This window comes from Felis catus, chromosome A1, assembly GCF_018350175.1.
Source record: "Felis catus isolate Fca126 chromosome A1, F.catus_Fca126_mat1.0, whole genome shotgun sequence".
NCBI lineage: Eukaryota > Metazoa > Chordata > Mammalia > Carnivora > Felidae > Felis > Felis catus.
The window spans coordinates 86,118,607-86,139,603 of NC_058368.1; the positions used below are offsets into that span (position 1 = coordinate 86,118,607).

The following is a 20,997-nucleotide window of genomic DNA, read 5'->3' on the forward strand; positions in this document are numbered from 1 at the left end:
AAGATTTTGAAAGCTATGCAAACTTTTATGTGTAAGCCTTTTAATTTATTTCAGTTTTTTAAATTATCCATGAAAAGTTTAAGAGAGATGAAACAAGCATCTTTTTAAGTTATTATTATTATTATTATTTTTTTTTTTTTGCTGACAAATTACAACAGAAATCACATGAGTTTATTTCACACTTACTAAACCTTGGTAGAATAAAAGTTATATATTTAATGCTGATAACTCTAATTTTTTAATGTTTTTATTTATTTTTGAAGGAGAGAGAGAGAGAGAGAGAGAGAGAGAGAGAGAGAGAGAGACAGAGCATGATTGGGAGAGGAACAGAGAGAGAGGGAGACAGAGAATCCAAAGCAGGCTCCAGGCTCTGAGCTGTCAGCACAGAGCCCAATGCGGGGCTTGAACCCATGAACTGTGAAATCATGAGATGAAGTCAGACACTTAACCAACTGAGCCACCCAGGCACCCCTAATGCTGATAACTGTAAAGACAAGTCTTCCTTAGTTAAACTAACAAACTTATATGAGTTTAAATACAGAATATGTTGTGCCTAGGTCGACTTCAGAGACAATCCACTTGTCTCCACTGTGCATGTTGACCTGAGGAGTCTTTGGGGAGAGGAAGTGGGCAGTTTAAGTCCAAGAGAACCCTTGGGCCCTTTCATGATGACTGGGGACATATCCAGTTTGAACTTGATAAGAAGGTGTTGCAACAGTTTGGGGTGCTCTTTGCTCCTCGATAGCAAGGGTAGAAGGAGCAAGAGCCAATGGTACTGGATGCATGGAGACTGGTCCAGGAGAGTTATGCACACTGCACCCACTGTGGTGCAGAAATGGGAGGAGGAGCAGGTGGAGGCAGAAGAGGTGAGGCACTACCAGCAATCTGGGGGAGGATAAAACCCAGAGTGCAAAGAGGACTTCTAGTCCTAAAGCTCATCAGCTCATACAGGAACATACATGTATTTCTTTCCTCCAACAAAAGTGAAAAAAGGCAGCCCATGTCAAGATAGAGAAGTCAGGGCAGACACACATTTATTTTCTCCAACAAAAAGTGAAAATAGGCAGTCCATGTTGAGCTGTAGAGATCAGGGACCCTCCCTGAAACAAAAGGAATTTTGGCAGCTGCTTGGGAATACTCCTTAAATTCCCTGTCCAGAGGTAGCTGAACCAGATAATTGGCTGCAATTAGCATAGCCATTAATCTAGTAGATAAATGAAGGAGAAAAGTCCACTGACAACAAGACTCAGGAAATATTCCTCCAGGACTCTCAAAATCTATTCCTGATCCCACATAACAGAAGAAGAAACAAGAAGGAAGCTAGTGAGTTAGGAAAAACACAGCAGGCATGTATAGGATCTTGTTAGCAAAGTGTTTATAAGAGAGACAAGGTGGGGGTGCATAGAAAACATGACAGAACACAAGTGATGTGGTGAATTAACAGAAGTAGAAGAACTGATGCAAATGGGTAAGAAGAAGTTGTCTTTAGGCCCCGTAAAGGAGTATAGACAGATCATCCTTGTGGCACAGGGCCATAAAGATCTGACCAAATGTGATTTTGTTCCATTTTCCCTGAAACCTACAAAGAAGGTCTAATTTATAAATAGTATTGAATTTGAAGGTCCCATTAATGGACCAATTTTCATCATTCTTCAGAGAATGTTGAGGCCAGGCACTATTACTGAAGAAGATGAGATGCTTCCTTAAATCCTGTTGTCCAAGGTCACCTCAATGTGTTAGGAGACAGCCTGAATGGGGAATCCTTTGGGAGTGAGGAAGTTGATCACATGGTTGATTCATAGAAAACAAGGAGATCATATTAACAATCTAGGAGTCTGTTACCAAAATCCCCCTCAGCTCTGAATGGCACCACATCAGGAATATTGGTGAAGGTTCCTGGTATCAGAGTGGTGGGAGGCATCCTTCTTTGGTGACCACTCTGATACTTTTGTACTACCTGAAAAGGGATGTTCAAATTTTCACTGCCCTATTGTATCCTAGGCTACAACAGGTGTTGGTGAATGGACTGAAATCCCACAGAGTGTGGTTTCTTTCCATTTTGAAGGAGTCAATATATTTGGCAACTAGTAATAGCCTCAAGGTCTAGTATTAATGGATAAGGCATAGGTTGTTAAGAAGGGGCAGCTATTTGATATCATATTAAGCATCATATACCTAGGGTAGAAGTACTTTCAATCTCTTGATTTTAGCTCAGGTCATGATCTAACTGAGATTGAGCTTCACATTGTGCTTTCCCTGATAGTGTTGAGCCTGCTTGGGATTCTCTCTCTTAATGTTTCTCTCCGCCCGTCCCCTGCTCATGCTCTCTCTCAAAATTAATAAATAAACTTAAACATAATAATAATAATGACAATAATAATAATAAACACCAAACCATACTGCAATGACATTGTAAGAAATCTGCTAATGAAATTTATCATGGAACAGTCAGTAAGGTTTCAAGAGAGAAAGAAACCTAGCCCACTTTTCCAGCCAAGCTGGTTCAGTCCATTACTTGCATATTTCAAAATATATTATAAAAAACTGATACTTAAGAATAATAATATGAAAGTAAATTTTGTTTTAAATTCATTTATTTATTAGTGTGTTTATCTGTACAACTTTCCTTACATTAATGACATGTGAGCAGTTAGAACTTGGAGCCATGCATGCCTAGGTTAAACATACACAGTGACAGAGTGAAAGTGGTGCTATCATGTTTGATGTTTACATTTCAGAATGATAGCCCTCCATCCTTAAGAAAGATATATTCAATGGGTGACTTAGGTGGCTCAGTTAAGCGTCTGACTCTTAATTTCGGTTCAAGTCATGATCTCACGATTTATGATTTCAAGCCTGACATGGAGAACCACCATCAGTCTCTGTGCTGACAGCATGGAGCCTGCTTTGGAGTCTCTATCTCTTTTCTCCATGACCCTTCCTGCTCTCTCTCTCAAAAATAAATAAATAAACATTTAAAAAAATATATTTGAATTTCAATATTGGAACAAAAGATTATGTAGCCTTTTAAAATATATAAGCCAGGTAAAATTTATTGTTTTAAGATTGGTTTTAACCAATGGTTACTCTTTATGCCTATACTCAGAGAGAGCTTACAGTAAAATTCTAGAAAATTTATGTTGTAGACAGGCTCTCATACTTATGTTCTAAACTGGGTAAATATTATGAATAGAATTACGTTCTTTCTTAACAAAACCATTTAAGTTTTAATAGTTTCACCTTATATTTCTTTATAGGTTATATTATATAATACATGGTGTAAAGCAAGGAAACATTTGGGTATTACTATTAGAATACTTAGATCATATAATCTAACAAAGAATAAGTATTTAGGGGCAATTTAACATTTACTGAATCCATTATTCATTGACTCAATTAGTAATTGTTGACTGACTCAATACTTTCATCTGTTAAATGATAATATATTCTATAACACATGAAATTTTTATAAGCCATAAACAATGAGATTTATATAATTTGAATTCTAATCCTAGGAAAAGGGAAAAACAATATATTTTTTAAGATCAAATGACTATTGCATGTTGGCATTATGTTCTGTATTATCTTTTATGCTAACAGTGTATTTGGGCATCTATATTTTATTTTTTGGTTTTTTTAACATTTATTTATTTTTGAGAGACATAGTGTGAGTGGTGGAGGGAGAGAAGGAGATGCAGAATCTGAAGCAGGCTCCAGACTCTGGGCTGTCAGAGAAGAGTCTGTTGCATGGCTCGAACCAAGAACCATGAGATCATGACCTGAGCTGAAGTCAGACGCTCACCCATCTGAGCGACCCAGGCACCCCTGGACAGCTTTATTTGAAATCTGTTCATTAATCATCTACAATTTCCTATGTTAATTAAACTGGTCTAATTTTTTACTGATCAGATGGCCACAACCATGCTTGTCAAGGTCTCAGTAATGATTCCATTGTTTTAAAAATTATTTCCAAGGCAATTCCAGGTCATAGGACCAAGAGCACCAGTCATTGCCTTTGTTGGGGAAGAGGTTGTGGTTTCCTATCATCTCAACCCATCAATAGATGCTCAGAACATGGAAGTGAGATGGTACCGAAATGATCCTTCAGGCCTGGTGCATTATTATGGGACTTCCCAGGATCATATGGACCAGCAAATGCCAGAGTATCGAGGGAGGACCAAGTTCCTGAAGGGGAATATTACCAAAGGGCTTGTTGCCCTAAGGATCCATCACATCAGACCTTCAGATGAAGGGGAGTATGTGTGTTTCTTTGAAAGCTCTACATTCTACAATAAAGCACAGTTCAAAGTGTTGGTCACAGGTGAGTCTCTGCAATTAAAACTACTGTCTAAATTGTATTATTTTGTTTCCATCAGCAGTCTAAAGTAGTGTTGTATATGGGTAGAGGTGACTAAATCTATACAAACACTATGACTGAATGCCAAGAAAGTTAAATATGCAATCTAATCAGTCTGCCTCAACATTCTTGGGTGGTAGTAAAAACACATTTTAATCATTTGTCAACATAATTTCTTTGAAGAAAAGAAAAAGTAGGTATTATAGTATGTTCTACTCTCAGAAGAGTCCCAGAAGTGTATCTTAGTCTATCTTCTAAATTTCAGAGGGAGTCAAAAGAGACAGAAAGAATCGGAGTAGCCTGCCCTCTGGCTAGGTTTTCTACACCTTGCTGCTACCACTCTGGGAAAAGCCCAGTCACATGTGGTCTTGTTCACTATTTAGTATGACATCCTTCTTTATTCAGATCCCTGCATAATTTGTCCCCTTAGATCTCACTCCTGCTCAGATATTGACCAAAACACACACACACACACACACACACACACACACACACACAAAAACAAAACAAGAAAAATCCCACAAAACTATATTGCCAGAGTGAAAGACTAAGGAAGGACTGTAATTCAACCACACACTGAGCCTGAAACACCATTTTCTCTATAGACATTATAGGGCCTTTACTGAGCTCAGAAGATGAGTTTTTGTATCATCTTTCTTATAATGGACATAATATAAACTAACCCAATATACTGAAAGAGACAATAATATTGACCTTCCTCCCAAAAGCAGGAAAACGTTTTCCTTCAGAACTCCCTGACCTATGTGCAAATGCTCCTTCCTCTTATTTAGTGACAATTGTGCATAGGTCCCAAGTAACCCTTAATCCATGTTTACACAATAAAGGATGTGTTCTTCTATAATTATTCATAAATTAAAGGGGAGCATGTGCAAAGACACTCGCCTGCAAGTTTTAAACACCTTTGTGAGTTACCATTTTTGTAACCAGACATTTTGAGCCACACATCCTCTGATAATATTTCTGATGAATCATGGAAAGAATAGTAACCTCCTTCTGAGATTCCTTCCTGAATTTAAAGAATATCTGCTTTTTATGCAAGTATACTCGCGTTCTTCACTGCAAGTGTCTATTGTATGCAAATGACTTTCAGTGTACTGGAGACATTTAACCAGTCACTAAGAGGCATGAATGAAACCAATTATATTCATTCATTCATTCATTCAGTTTTGCCTTTTGAACAGGGATCTTTCACTCTATTGTGGTAACTTCTGAAACAATCCAGGTGTTAGACACCCACTTCTATAAGTCCTACAAACATTTCCTAAACTTTGGGTAAACTCTTATCAAGGGCTTTGGATTTGAAACCTGTAATTGCTTCTGCAATGAACAATATGTCATTCCTCAGAATCATCTCAATTTATTTATCTCAATTTCTTTACTTGCTCCTTGTTGAGAGTAACTCTACCACTAAATAGAAAACAAATTTCCACTATGTGTCCTTTTTAACCCAGTCTTTAGAAGAGTGCATTTCCTACCTTGACGCTCTTGGCACTAAACTCTGACATCATGCTGGTGATTGAATTTGTTTTGAGCTTCAACAATGGTTAACTGACACACCTTCCTGAATCTCTTATATCTTGTACATGAGTTTTTATTATACATCAACTCACTGTTTGTTCCAAATCATTTATGCAAGGGAAGTTGTATTTGCTACCCAAGCACAAAAAGCCAGTGCCAAGCACTTTAATGTGCACTGTGAATATACATTTAAAAAAAAGTATGTATTCCACCCATCTTTTTTATGAAGCACAGAAGACCCCACAACATCCAAAGATATTTGGTTTTTCTCTTGTTTGGCTTTTCTCTTGTTTCCTGTGGGCAGTACAAATATGTGGATTTAATATTTGAACTAAGTACAATATTTGCATAAACAACCTTTGACTTTAGAAATTAATGAAAATAGGTGTACTTTTAAATTCTTAAGAAATTATATCATCCTCTGGCCTATTGTAAAATAAACTGGTATCTAAATATTGACATAATAAGTGATTACAAATAAGCTTTTAAGAATCCAGATTTTTTTCAAAAAAAAAAAAAGACTTCTGTACTACTAAAATGTAGGTGTGCTGCTTTTTTGCCACATTTTGTTGATTTTAATGGGAGATATCTCATTTTTGGACCTGCGATCCTCATTCATTATAAATAAGAAAAATAAAGTCCTATATTGATAAAATGCTCTGATGTTCTTACCTCTTCCAGATGAATTATCCATGAGCTTGTGTAGTTCATCCTGGGATGGATCCATTTGTTTCCAATCCCATGTCCACTGCAAAATAATATCTGGTGCTGTGTGACTTTATAGTTTTCATTTGTGCCAGATCTTGAGACCAAGTCCTTGGTTTTCTCTAGCTGGATACCTCATATTTTTCTGTGATTGCCTTAGTTACTATGATTTTTGTCATGAATTTCTTTAAAATATCTCTCCTTCATGGAGGAATAACATTTTTCTCAGGGTCAGTATTAGTTCTGATAAGGATGCAGTCTCTGCAGGCAGCTCAAGAATTTTATACTATCTCCTAGAGAAAAGATTCTTCTGTATCTTGAGTCAAATGGAACCAACTCATTTCCTGTTCTGTTTAAATACCCAGGAGGTTCTGGGTAACAGAATTTCTGCAGAACCCACAACTGCAGTGAACACCTACATTAAATTCTACTTAAATACAATAAGCATCATTAACTTCTATCTGTTTGATAGTTTAGAGTACAGGTAAGCAAATCCATCAATCAATAACTATTAAGGCAACCACAAATATAGGTTGAAAATATAACCAAAATATTTTCTTTTTTAAAAATTTTTTTTCAACGTTTATTTATTTTTTTGGGGACAGAGAGAGACAGAGCATGAACGGGGGAGGGGCAGAGAAAGAGGGAGACACAGAATCGGAAACAGGCTCCAGGCGCCGAGCCATCAGCCCAGAGCCTGACGCGGGGCTCGAACTCACGGACCGCGAGATTGTGACCTGGCTGAAGTCGGACGCTTAACCGACTGCGCCACTCAGGCGCCCCACCAAAATATTTTCTAAGACATAAGAGATAAAAATGAAGGCTCTGATATTAGGTAACATAATCAGATGGTGTCATAATGGCGAAAACTATGAGATTTCTCTCCCTGCCATGGTCATAAGACAATACAAATCCCAGACTCTCAAAATAGATACAGTATGTATTAAAATCAGCCTGTGCTATGTCAGAAACCATGTAGGTCTCAAGTATGCCCATTAGAAACCCATGAAGGTAGAACAATGGTGACCTAGTTTACTCACTTGCTGGCAAACTTTTCTCCACTTTGACCCTTCAGTCTTCACTTGATAATTCATAAGAGAACATTAATGGCTAAGGCAGCACTTGGAACACATTTTTCAAGCCTGTGAAATTATCCATACCCAACACCCCTAATTTCCAATCCTATTTTTATTTTTATTTTTATTTTTTTATATGAAATTTATTGACAAATTAGTTTCCATACAACACCCAGTGCTCATCCCAAAAGGTGCCCTCCTCAATACCCATCACCCACCCTCTCCTCCCTCCCACCCCCCATCAACCCTCAGTTTGTTCTCAGTTTTTAACAGTCTCTTATGCTTTGGCTCTCTCCCACTCTAACCTGTTTTTTTTTTTTTCCTTCCCCTCCCCCATGGGTTCCTGTTAATTTCTCAGGGTCCACATAAGAGTGAAACCATATGGTATCTGTTTTTCTCTGTATGGCTTATTTCACTTAGCATCACACTCTCCAGTTCCATCCACGTTGCTACAAAAGGCCATATTTCATTTTTTCTCATTGCCACGTAATATTCCATTGTGTATATGAACCACAATTTCTTTATCCATTCATCAGTTGATGGACATTTAGGCTCTTTCCATAATTTGGCTATTGTTGAGAGTGCTGCTATGAACATTGGGGTACAAGTGGCCCTATGCATCAGTACTCCTGTATCCCTTGGATATATTCCTAGCAGTGCTATTGCTGGGTCATAGGGTAGGTCTATTTTTAATTTTCTGAGGAACCTCCACACTGCTTTCCAGAGCGGCTGCACCAATTTGCATTCCCACCAACAGTGCAAGAGGGTTCCCGTTTCTCCACATCCTCTCCAGCATCTAGAGTCTCCTGATTTGTTCATTTTGGCCACTCTGACTGGCGTGAGGTGACACCTGAGTGTGGTTTTGATTTGTATTTCCCTAATAAGGAGCGACGCTGAACATCTTTTCATGTGCCTGTTGGCCATCCGGATGTCTTCTTTAGAGAAGTGTCTATTCATGTTTTCTGCCCATTTCTTCACTGGGTTATTTGTTTTTCGGGTGTGGAGTTTGGTGAGCTCTTTATAGATTTTGGATACTAGCCCTTTGTCTGATCGGTCATTTGCAAATATCTTTTCCCATTCCGTTGGTTGCCTTTTAGTTTTGTTGGTTGTTTCCTTTGCTGTGCAGAAGCTTTTTATCTTCATAAGGTCCCAGTAATTCACTTTTGCTTTTAATTCCCTTGCCTTTGGGGATGTGTCGAGTAAGAAATTGCTACGGCTGAGGTCAGAGAGGTCTTTTCCTGCTTTCTCCTCTAAGGTTTTGATGGTTTCCTGTCTCACATTTAGGTCCTTTATCCATTTGGAGTTTATTTTTGTGAATGGTGTGAGAAAGTGGTCTAGTTTCAACCTTCTGCATGTTGCTGTCCAGTTCTCCCAGCACCATTTGTTAAAGAGGCTGTCTTTTTTCCATTGGATGTTCTTTCCTGCTTTGTCAAAGATGAGTTGGCCATACGTTTGTGGGTCTAGTTCTGGGGTTTCTATTCTATTCCATTGGTCTATGTGTCTGTTTCTGTGCCAATACCATGCTGTCTTGATGATGGCAGCTTTGTAGTAGAGGCTAAAGTCTGGGATTGTGATGCCTCCTGCTTTGGTCTTCTTCTTCAAAATTCCTTTGGCTATTCGGGGCCTTTTGTGGTTCCATATGAATTTTAGGATTGCTTGTTCTAGTTTCGAGAAGAATGCTGGTGCAATTTTGATTGGGATTGCATTGAATGTGTAGATAGCTTTGGGTAGTATTGACATTTTGACAACATTTATTTTTCCAATCCATGAGCAGGGAATGTCTTTCCATTTCTTTAAATCTTCTTCAATTTCCTTCATAAGCTTTCTATAGTTTTCAGCATACAGATCCTTTACATCTTTGGTTAGATTTATTCCTAGGTATTTTATGCTTCTTGGTGCAATTGTGAATGGGATCAGTTTCTTTATTTGTCTTTCTGTTGCTTCATTGTTAGTGTATAAGAATGCAACTGATTTCTGTACATTGATTTTGTATCCTGCAACTTTGCTGAATTCATGTATCAGTTCTAGTAGACTTTTGGTGGAGTCTATCGGATTTTCCATGTATAATATCATGTCATCTGCAAAAAGCGAAAGCTTGACTTCGTCTTTGCCAATTTTGATGCCTTTGATTTCCTTTTGTTGTCTGATTGCTGATGCTAGAACTTCCAGCACTATGTTAAACAGCAGCGGTGAGAGTGGGCATCCTTGTCGTGTTCCTGATCTCAGGGAAAAAGCTCTCAGTTTTTCCCCGTTGAGGATGATGTTAGCTGTGGTCTTTTCATAAATGGCTTTTATGATCTTTAAGTATGTTCCTTCTATCCCGACTTTCTCAAGGGTTTTTATTAAGAGAGGGTGCTGGATTTTGTCAAAGGCCTTTTCTGCATCGATTGACAGGATCATATGGTTCTTCTCTTTTTTTTTGTTAATGTGATGTATCACATTGATTGATTTGCGAATGTTGAACCAGCCCTGCATCCCAGGAATGTATCCCACTTGATCATGGCGAATAATTCTTTTTATATGTCATTGAATTCGATTTGCTAGTATCTTATTGAGAATTTTTGCATCCATATTCATCAGGGATATTGGCCTGTAGTTCTCTTTTTTTACTGGGTCTCTGTCTGGTTTAGGAATCAAAGTAATACTGGCTTCATAGAATGAGTCTGGAAGTTTTCCTTCCCTTTCTATTTCTTGGACTAGCTTGAGAAGGATAGGTATTATCTCTGCTTTAAAGGTCTGGTAGAACTCCCCTGGGAAGCCATCTGGTCCTGGACTCTTATTTGTTGGGAGATTTTTGATAACCGATTCAATTTCTTCGCTGGTTATGGGTCTGTTCAAGCTTTCTATTTCCTCCTGATTGAGTTTTGGAAGAGTGTGGGTGTTCAGGAATTTGTCCATTTCTTCCAGGTTGTCCAATTTGTTGGCATATAATTTTTCATAGTATTCCCTGATAATTGTTTGTATCTCTGAGGGATTGGTTGTAATAATTCCATTTTCATTCATGATTTTATCTATTTGGGTCATTTCCCTTTTCTTTTTGAGAAGCCTGGCTAGAGGTTTGTCAATTTTGTTTATTTTTTCAAAAAACCAACTCTTGGTTTCGTTGATCTGCTCTACAGTTTTTTTAGATTCTATATTGTTTATTTCTGCTCTGATCTTTATTATTTCTCTTCTTCTGCTGGGTTTAGGCTGCCTTTGCTGTTCTGCTTCTATTTTGTTAGGTGTGCTGTTAGATTTTGTATTTGGGATTTTTCTTGTTTCTTGAGATAGGCCTGGATTGCAATGTATTCTCCTCTCAGGACTGCCTTCACTGCTTCCCAAAGCATTTGGATTGTTGTATTTTCATTTTCATTTTTTTCCATATATTTTTTAATTTCTTCTTTAATTGGCTGGTTGACCCATTCATTCTTTAGTAGGGTGTGCTTTAACCTCCATGCTTTTTGAGGTTTTCCAGACTTTTTCCTGTGGTTGATTTCAAGCCTCATAGCATTGTGGTCTGAAAGTATGCATGGTATGATTTCAATTCTTGTATACTTATGAAGGGCTGTTTTGTGACCAGTATGTGATCTATCTTGGAGAATGTTCCATGTGCACTGGAGAAGAAAGTATATTCTGTTGCTTTGGGATGCATAGTTCTAAATATATCTGTCAAGTCCATCTGATCCAATGCATCATTCAGGGCCCTTGTTTCTGTATTGACCGTGTGTCTAGATGATCTATCCATTTCTGTAAGTGGGGTGTTAAAGTCCCCTGCAATTACCACATTCTTATCAATAAGGTTGCTTATGTTTATGAGTAATTGTTTTATATATTTGGGGGCTCCGGTATTCGGCGCATAGACATTTATAATTGTTAGCTCTTCCTGATGGATAGACCCTGTAACTATTATATAATGTCCTTCTTCATCTCTTGTTACAGCCTTTAATTTAAAGTCTAGTTTGTCTGATATAAGTATGGCTACTCCAGCTTTCTTTTGGCTTCCAGTTGCATGATAAATAGTTCTCCATCCCCTCACTCTCAATCTAAAGGTGTCCTCAGGTCTAAAATGAGTCTCTTGTAGACAGCAAATAGATGGGTCTTGTTTTTTTATCCATTCTGATACCCTATGTCTTTTGGTTGGTGCATTTAATCCATTTACATTCAGTGTTATTATAGAAAGATACGGGTTGAGAGTCATTGTGATGTCTGTATGTTTTATGCTTGTAGTGATGTCTCTGGGACTTTGTCTCACAGGGTCCCCCTTAGGATCTCTTGTAGGGCTGGTTTAGTGGTGACAAATTCCTTCAGTTTTTGCTTGTTTGGGAAAACCTTTATCTCTCCTTCTATTCTAAATGACAGACTTGCTGGGTAAAGGATTCTCGGCTGCATATTTTTTCTGTCTAGCACCCTGAAAATCTCGTGCCAATTCTTTCTGGCCTGCCAAGTTTCAAAAGAGAGATCAGTCACCAGTCTTATAGGTCTCCCTTTATATGTGAGGGCACGTTTACCCCTTGCTGCTTTCAGAATTTTCTCTTTATCCTTGTATTTTGCCAGTTTCACTATGATATGTCGTGCAGAAGATCGATTCAAGTTACGTCTGAAGGGAGTTCTCTGTGCCTCTTGGATTTCAATGCCTTTTTCCTTCCCCAGTTCAGGGAAGTTCTCAGCTATGATTTCTTCAAGTACCCCTTCAGCACCTTTCCCTCTCTTTTCCTCCTTTGGGATACCAATTATGCGTATATTATTTCTTTTTAGTGTATCACTTAGTTCTCTAATTTTCCCCTCATACTCCTGGATTTTTTTATCTCTCTTTTTCTCAGCTTCCTCTTTTTCCATAACTTTATCCTCTAGTTCACCTATTCTCTCCTCTGCCTCTTCAAGCCGAGCTGTGGTGGTTTCCATTTTGTTATGCATTTCGTTTAAAGCGTTTTTCAGCTCCTCGTGACTGTTCCTTAGTCCCTTGATCTCTGTAGCAAGAGATTCTCTGCTGTCCTGTATACTGTTTTCAAGCCCAGTGATTAATTTTATGACTATTATTCTAAATTCACTTTCTGTTATATTATTTAAATCCTTTTTGATCAGCTCATTAGCTGTTGTTATTTCCTGGAGATTCTTCTGAGGGGAATTCTTCCGCTTGGTCATTTTGGATAGTCCCTGGCGTGTTGAGGATCTGCAGGGCACTTCCCCTGTGTTGTGGTGTATAACTGGAGTTGGTGGGCGGGGCCGCAGTCAGACCTGATGTCTGTCCCCAGCCCACTGCTGGGGCCACAGTCAGACTGGTGTGTGCCTTCTCTTCCCCTCTCCTAGGGGCGGGATTCACTGTGGGGTGGTGTGGTCCGTCTGGGCTACTTGCACACTGCCAGGCTTGTGATGCTGGGGATCTGGCTAATTAGCTGGGGTGGGTAGGCAAGGTGCACGGGGGCAGGAGGGGCAGGCTTAGATCGCTTCTCCTTAGGTGATCCTCTTCAGGAGGGGCCCTGTGGCAGCGGGAAGGAGTCAGATCCGCTGCCGGAGGTTTGGCTCCGCAGAAGCACAGAGTTGGGTGTTTGCGCGGAGGGAGCAAGTTCCCTGGCAGGAACTGGTTCTCTTTGGGATTTTGGCTGGGGGATGGGCGGGGGAGATGGCGCTGGCGAGCGCCTTTGTTCCCCACCAAGCTGAGCTCTGTCATCAGGGGGCTCAGCAGCTCTCCCTCCCTTTGTCCTCCAGCCTTCCCGCTTTCCGAGCAGAGCTGTTAACTTATGACCTCCCAGACGCTAAGTCGCGCTTGTTGTGGGAACACAGTCCGTCAGGCCCCTCCGCTTTTGCCAGCCAGACTCGGGGGCTCTGCTTGGCCGGCGAGCCGCCCCTCCCCCCCCGGCTCCCTCCCGCCAGTCCGTGGAGCGCGCACCGCCTCGCAGCCCTTCCTACCCTCTTCCGTGGGCCTCTCGTCTGCGTTTGGCTCCAGCAACTCCGTTCTGCTAATCCTCTGGCGGTTTTCTGGGTTATTTAGGCAGGTGTAGGTGGAATCTAAGTGATCAGCAGGACGCGCGGTGAGCCCAGCGTCCTCCTAAGCCGCCATCTTGCCGCTTCTCTCCAATCCTATTTTTAATTGATGCCAGACCCAGAGGTTGTGTTCTACCCTTAGCTCCCAAATTTAGTAAGGCAAACAGAATAGCATAATTCGAAATACAACTTTTCTCTCTATAGAAAATTAGATACGAATTAAGCATTTATTGTGTTTCTACAAAGACCTGCCAAATATAATCTTCTCTTTAGAAATTACCCATCCAGAATGACATTTCCCTTCAACTTGTAGCAAGCAGCCTAAACACATGAAATACAATGGATGGCCTTTCAAATTGAAGGATCCAGCAAATGAAAACCATATTTTCTTTGTATTCTTAATTTATTAATTCTTTAAGATGAATAATATTTATTACAACATAGTAAGCACTATATATGGAGTAATATTTATAGCCATCATGTGTTGAGACTCTTTTTTTTTCCTGGTTTTATAAAAAGGGAATGGAGGCACAGGGAGATTGAGTCAATAGATACACTGGGTCACTAGTCCCAGCAAGTACAAGTGTAACTCTTTGACTACAGAGCCTATTCTCATAAGCGTGATGCTCTACTGATTCTCAAAGCCATTGCATTCTGAGAATTCCATGTATCAGTACTAGCACTGGTTGGCACCACTCTGCCACTTAGGTCATTACTGACTTGACACACTATATACTAGTCACCAAATGGTGTTAAGGGTTTGGCCATCCATGCAATATCAGAAATCATTGGATAATTTTCCTTCATAAACTTCCTAGGATGACTATCATAACAAATTACCACAAATGTGATGGACTGAAAACAAAAGACATTTATTTTCTCACAATTCTGGAGGCCAGAGTCCACAATCAAAGCATCATCAAGGTTATGGTCCATTGGAAGCATCTAAGGAGAATGATTCTTTGCCTCTGACAGCTTCTTGTGGCCCAGGCATTCCTCTGCTTTTGTTGGGATCATTCCAATCTCTGGCTCTACCTTCAAAGGACCAGTTTCCCTGTGTCTCTGTGCCTAAATTCCTTTCTTTTCATATAGACCATAATCCTTTTGGATTAAGACCCATCTATTTCAGTATAATTTCATTTTTACTAATTACATGTACAGAAGGCATCCAAATAAATGCACAGATATTAAGAATTAAGACTTGAACATATCTTATAGAAGACAAAATTCAACACAAAAGAAGGATAGTTTTGTCCTAGTAAATTTTATTTTTTGTAGTAGACTGCAATAGTTACTGTACATAATACTGTACAGAATGCTACACTACTATTCAGTGAACTCAACACACAGTAGCTTAAACCAGAATTTCTCCCGTGGTACAGGGATAAAGGAACTAGAACTCGAAGAGTAGAACACACTGTGAGGTTTACACATTTCTCTCAACTTGATGTTTTGCCATATCCACAAAATTCACCTTTTAAGATGATTCATAGGAACTGTCTGTGCTCCAGTCTTTGAGAAGTGAGAAAAAAATGAAGGAAAAAAGTGTATCTCTTTTCTCTGAGGGATATACTCCACAAAGCACATATATCATTTCCATTTCACAACACTTCTATCAGTATATCAAGGCCACTTTTAAATGTAAGGTGGTTTGGAACATTCAGTCTTAAACGGGACTGGGATATTCATAGTTAAAATTTATATTATTCTCTGAAATGTTCTATCCAAAATAGCAGCTACTAACTGCATATTTATCTTAAATTTAAATTTAGTTGGAATGAATTTAATTGACTAAAATATGAAATTCATTTCCTAACAAAATTTCGGGTGCTCAGGAACGACCTGTAGCTAGTTATTTGGACCACATTGATGTTCATAGCATTCCCAACGTCACGAGAAGTTATTTATTTAAAAATAACTTCTTTAGAATTAGGCATTAAAAGACAATTGTAAAGTGACTACAAATTTGCTATAGAAAACCATCCTGTGTTCCTTTAAATTCAGTGACTGCAAATGAATTGATAGAGTGTTTTTCCACTCAACTTAGTTTTTTTAAAAATGTTTATTTTTGAGAGAGAGAGAGAGAGAGAGAGAGAGAGAGAATATGAATGATCCAGAGAGGGGCAAAGATAGAAGGAGACACAGAATCCAGAGCAGTCAGCAGGCTCTGAGCTGTCAGCACAGAACCTGATATGGGGTTCCAGCCCATGAACTATGAGTTCATGACCTGAGCCAAAGTTGGACACTCAACCAAGTGAGCCACCCAGGTGCCACATTCTTCTAACCAACTTTAAAAATCATCAAATAATATAATCAGTGATGTTTCAACTGGGAGGGCGGCAAAGGAAAACAATACAGACATGCTTGGTATGTGGGTACTTTATTAAATGTTGATACAGCTGATTTTTTCCCCAAAGTTCTTTGGCTTAGTTATTTTTCTAACTCTCTATTATGAATAAGAAAAATGAACTTCATAGACGTTAATTAAAATGTAAACTGGAAGGAAAACTCTTGGAGATGTGTACTTTCTCTGTCTCTCTTTGGCTTTTCTAGTCTCAGGTACAGCTCCTCATATTCACATTGAGCCTAGCAATAGGATGGACATGAAGATGACCTGCACATCCATGGGGTGGTATCCAGAGCCTGAGGTACAATGGAGGGACCTTCAAGGACTGCGCTTGGCACCAGCCTTTGAGACAAAGAAAATAGAAGAAAATGGACTGTTTCATGTGGAATCATCTATCACAGTTGAAAAATTCAAGAGCAGATGTGTCCTGTGTTATAAGGAACCTAATACTCAGTGTGGAGAAGGAGGTGCATGTCTCCATAGCAGGTCAGTTTTCTCCAAAGTTGATATCTTGAGAAGTCCCTGCTGATCAGGAAGTTCTTACTGATAAAGACCTATGACTGACACACCAGAAGCATATTCTAATTTATCCATTTCTGAATTTTAATGCAGAGAACCTGGAAAAAGTCACATTCTGTCTTGTTTTATATTTCTTCTTATGATGGAAATGTCATTCTTCTACTTTATGCAGATGAATACATGAGTGGAAAAAAGTAATAACGTTTTTGAGGAAACCATCAAAGTTCTTTCTAAACTTCTCCTAATCCCACTGCCTAGGGAAAGCATATTTTCACAATTTTCTGTTTTCTCCCATCTTTCAAATTGAATTTGAATCCTGGCAGTGCCATTTATCAGCTTCATGGTCGTGAGTAACTATTGACCTGCCTGTGCTTAGTTCCCATGTGTTAAATACGGATAATCATAGTGTCTACCTCATAAAGTTGTTATGAGTATTAACTCTTATGATTAATAGCACAGGCAGAGAAGAGCTCAGACATTCCAATAACTATCCAAAGTGACAGTTCAAAGAAATAGTTTGCCCATGTGATCTCTTCCAACTTCCTGGATATACAAATATCCTTATTTGAAGTATTGTAGCCTGTCAATAACATTCTTTATCTCTTGTCCTTTCTAATCTTTCCAGCTTCATCCTTCAGCCCTGTCTTCCTTTGCCTCCAGTTCTTCCTACCCCTCATTCATTCCCAGAACATATTCACCCATGCAATATCCCATGTAGGCTGTTATTGACACATTTCTTCTATTTTTCCTCTAACCAAAGGTTTCTTCCTGCTCCCTCTATATTTAACCTTAACCTCTCAGAAAGCTATTCTGTGTTAAGTGCCCTCTTTACTCATACATTATTTTGATTATATGTTTCACTATTTCCCTAGAATGAATATAAACTTCTGAGGATACTGTGTCTATTTTTTATATCCCCGTTACTTAGAAAAATAGCGGGCCACAATATATTTTTCTACAATGCATAAATTTTTGTATCACCTTTAATCAGTAAGTGAAGTGACATTTCCTTTGTGCTTTGGTTTGGGACATCACATTGGTTTAAGTTAGTTAGAAAGAAAACTTGAGGTGGAAAACGTGAAAGAAGCAAACACATACACCATGATAGAGAACACATTTTTAAAATGCTCATATATTTACATATACATATATACATATATGTTTGAGATCATCAATTAAAAATTACACAGACATTTTGGGGCACCTGAGTGACTCAGTCAGGACCTCTTTTGAAGTAACAGTATTAAATAAAATAATATAAAAATGATACTCATTTTTACAGATTTTATTTGCTAGCTGACACATATCTCATAAGAAATGGGGAATTAAAATAATCTCTGTCTCAAGAACCTAGACATGAATTCCATTTAGCTTATCATCCAAGATGTCACAATTTTTCCTTTAATCTTTGGAAAAGCTCCACATGCTTCTTACTCATTGGTATATTGTCAAACTCACATATATATTTATATAGAAAATAATCAGATAGAAAAGACACATGGCAAAGTCAGTGTGGGGTCTGTAGCAGAAATAATGGAGAAAAGGATGAAAAAAATACTTAAATGCATTTTTAGACTTTTATTTGTTGTAAGAGAATTATTTGTTGCAAATATAATAATATTTGTTAAATTTTGATTGTGGGTATGTGGATGCCTGATGAATTATTTGTATGTGTTCAGCATATTAAAACATTTGATAATTTATAAAATAAACATCTGAGTCTCCATATATCAAGAACAGGAAAGGAAACTGAAGCCTCTTTAGGATTCCAAAATTCTTTAGAATTGCAGGGAGAGGTAGATGAGGCTTAGAATCTGTGCTCTTCCTCATAATGCCACCTAAAGGAAAACATCTAGGGATTTGTTCCCAACAGCCAAGTCTCTGATAGCAAGCTGAATACTAAGTGAGAAATTTTATATTTTTCAGATACCTTGTTTCCTGAGGACTGTCCTTGGGCAGTGGGGTTTGCAGTTTTCCTGTCTCTCCTGGCCTTTGGTGCAACAATCAGTGTTCTATTTGTGTGTACCCGAAAAGCCAAAGGTAAACTTAAAAAATGGTGAATTGGCCTCATTTTTGGAAGAATTAGAATATAACAGTAACAAAAAATTCATAAATGATCTGTAGGTGGTCTTTAGCATTTAAAATTGGGAATAAGAAAACCTGAACAGACTCATCCACAAACTTATGGCTTTGAATGTTTGTCAGAAGCTAGAGGTTATCTGATGAAGGTCAGTTACTTCATCAAGGAAAAAAAAAAACATGCTTGGTTTGTTTATGAACTGACACTTAAATTTGTGGGTTCAGAAACAAGATTATATAATGCTTTGTTTATGTGTTTATTTATGCACCCAGAGATAATCAAATTCTCTACAATATAATTTAACTGAAATCTTAGTGTAGCATTAGGATGGTTTTTTTCTGTTATCAGAATGCCACTTTTCTCTAATATTGGGAGAGGGGGCAGAAATCAGTATAGCAGTATTCAGAACATTTCTTTGTGAGCAAAAGCAAGAAGATATTAACAAATTAGAGCTTTTTCCAGGCCATGAGTGCCCGTGACTGCCTTTCTCCAGTCCCTAGAAAATAATGCATCATAAGAACCCATTTTTCTGTGCTCTGGCTTGATTACGTTTCTCTACATAGGCCTGGCTACCCACAGCCTGTGGCACTTCTGTCCCTCACTCTCAATGTGTTTAGTGAGTTCTCTGAAATGCTCTGTTCAGAAATAATATTTGTGCTGTAGACAGGCTTAGGTCATTATTCCTGTAGAACTATGATATATTTCTATTTACATTTGTTCTACATTGATTGAATTTCCAGTATTTTGAAGGTTACTTTCCTGCCAATGTGATTTACCTCCACTAGGTAGGAGAAGACAATCAGGGCAGTGATCAAAAGTAAAACAAAACAAGCAAACAAACAACAAAACAAAACAAAACAAAAAAAAAACACAAAACCCTGACCATGAAGAGAAGCATTGCATTGTGTTAAAGTTCTTCTTTCATCACCTGTCAGTTCACAAAAATGATATAGTTCATACTCCTAAATGTTTATACAACTTAGAAATCCCTTTAAATATCCAATACTGTCTACTTGGTCAATATGAAAAAAAATAGTTTTTTTTTCTAAAAATGTGAGAAATATATTTTCATGGCAGAAAAATGGTATTTATCAGTTAGAGCATAGCTGATAAATTTTATTTAATTGAAAACAATTGTTAACTGTACTGGAATTAAAATGAAAAACTTAATAAAAATGTATAGCTGACAAACAATACTACGTTAGTTCCAGGTCTACAACAGATTGATTCAAGAACTCTTCACATTATGCTTTGTTCACCAAAAGTGTAGCCACCATCTGTCACTAACAGCTATTACAATACATAAATTATAGTACTTAAGCTGTACCTTTCATTCATGAGACTTACTCAATTCATAAGTGGAAGCCCATACCTCCCACTCCCTTTCACCTCTTCCTCCTCCAGTCCTGCAACAACCAGTGTGTTCTCTGTATTTATGGTCTGGTTCTCTTTTATTTGTTTGTTTTGTTTTGTTTTGTTTTGTTTTGTTTTGTTTTCCACACATAATTGAAATCATATGTATTTTTTCTTTGTCTGACATCTCACCAAAATACCCTCTAGTTTCATCCATGTTGTTGCAAATGGCATGATCTTATTATTATTTTTGGCTGAATAATAATCCATTGTATAAATAATATTTATTCTTTCATCTTTCCAAGGCATTTAGGATATTTCCATATCTTGGGTCTTGTAAATAATACTGCAATAAACATAGCAGAGCATATATATTTTTGAATTACTTTTTCCATTTCTGGGGGGTTAAATACCCAGTAGTGGAATTACTTGATTTTACAGTATTTCTATTTTTAATTTCATAAAGAAACTTCCTGATATTTTCCACCGTGGCTGCACGAATTTAGCTTCCCACCAACAGTGCAAGAGGGTTCTCTTTTCTCCATATCCTTGCCAACACTTAGTATTTATTATATTTTTGATACTAGTCATTGTGATAGGTGTCAGAAAACATTGCCTGGTTTTGAACTGCATTTCACTGATGATTAGCGATGTTGACGATTATTATGTGTCTGTTGGCCATCTTGGAAAACTTTCTATTCAGATACTCTGCTCATTTTTTAAATGAATTACTCATTTTCTTTTTCTTCCCTTTTTTTTTTTTGCTGCTGATTTCTTTTAGATATTTTAGATATTAAGCCCTTATCAGAAATATCACTTACAAGTATCTTCTCCCATTCAGTAGGTTGCCTTTTGTTTTGTTGATAGTTTCCTTTACTGCACACTATTTTTTTTTTTTTTTGGTACAGTCCTAGTAGTGTACTTTTTGCTTTTGTTGACCTTGTCTTAGCAGACATATCCATTAATACGTTGCTAAGATCAATATCAAAGAGATTGCTGCCTATGTTTTCTTCCAGGAGCTTCATGATTTCAGACCTCAGATATAGGTCTTTAATTTATT

The 20,997-nt window shown here is 38.0% G+C and overlaps 1 protein-coding gene across 1 annotated transcript in view; it reads left to right on the plus strand.

Annotated features, from left to right (window-relative positions):
* Nucleotides 1-779: 779 nt before the first annotated feature.
* The window catches only part of LOC109500764 (erythroid membrane-associated protein-like), a 76,913-nt gene continuing 56,695 nt past the window's right edge, over nucleotides 780-20,997 (plus strand). Inside the window, exons 1-2 of the mRNA XM_045061216.1 lie at nucleotides 780-871; nucleotides 3,975-4,321. Of these exons, the coding sequence (XP_044917151.1) occupies nucleotides 780-871; nucleotides 3,975-4,321 (439 nt within the window). The remainder of the gene's footprint in view (nucleotides 872-3,974; nucleotides 4,322-20,997) is intronic.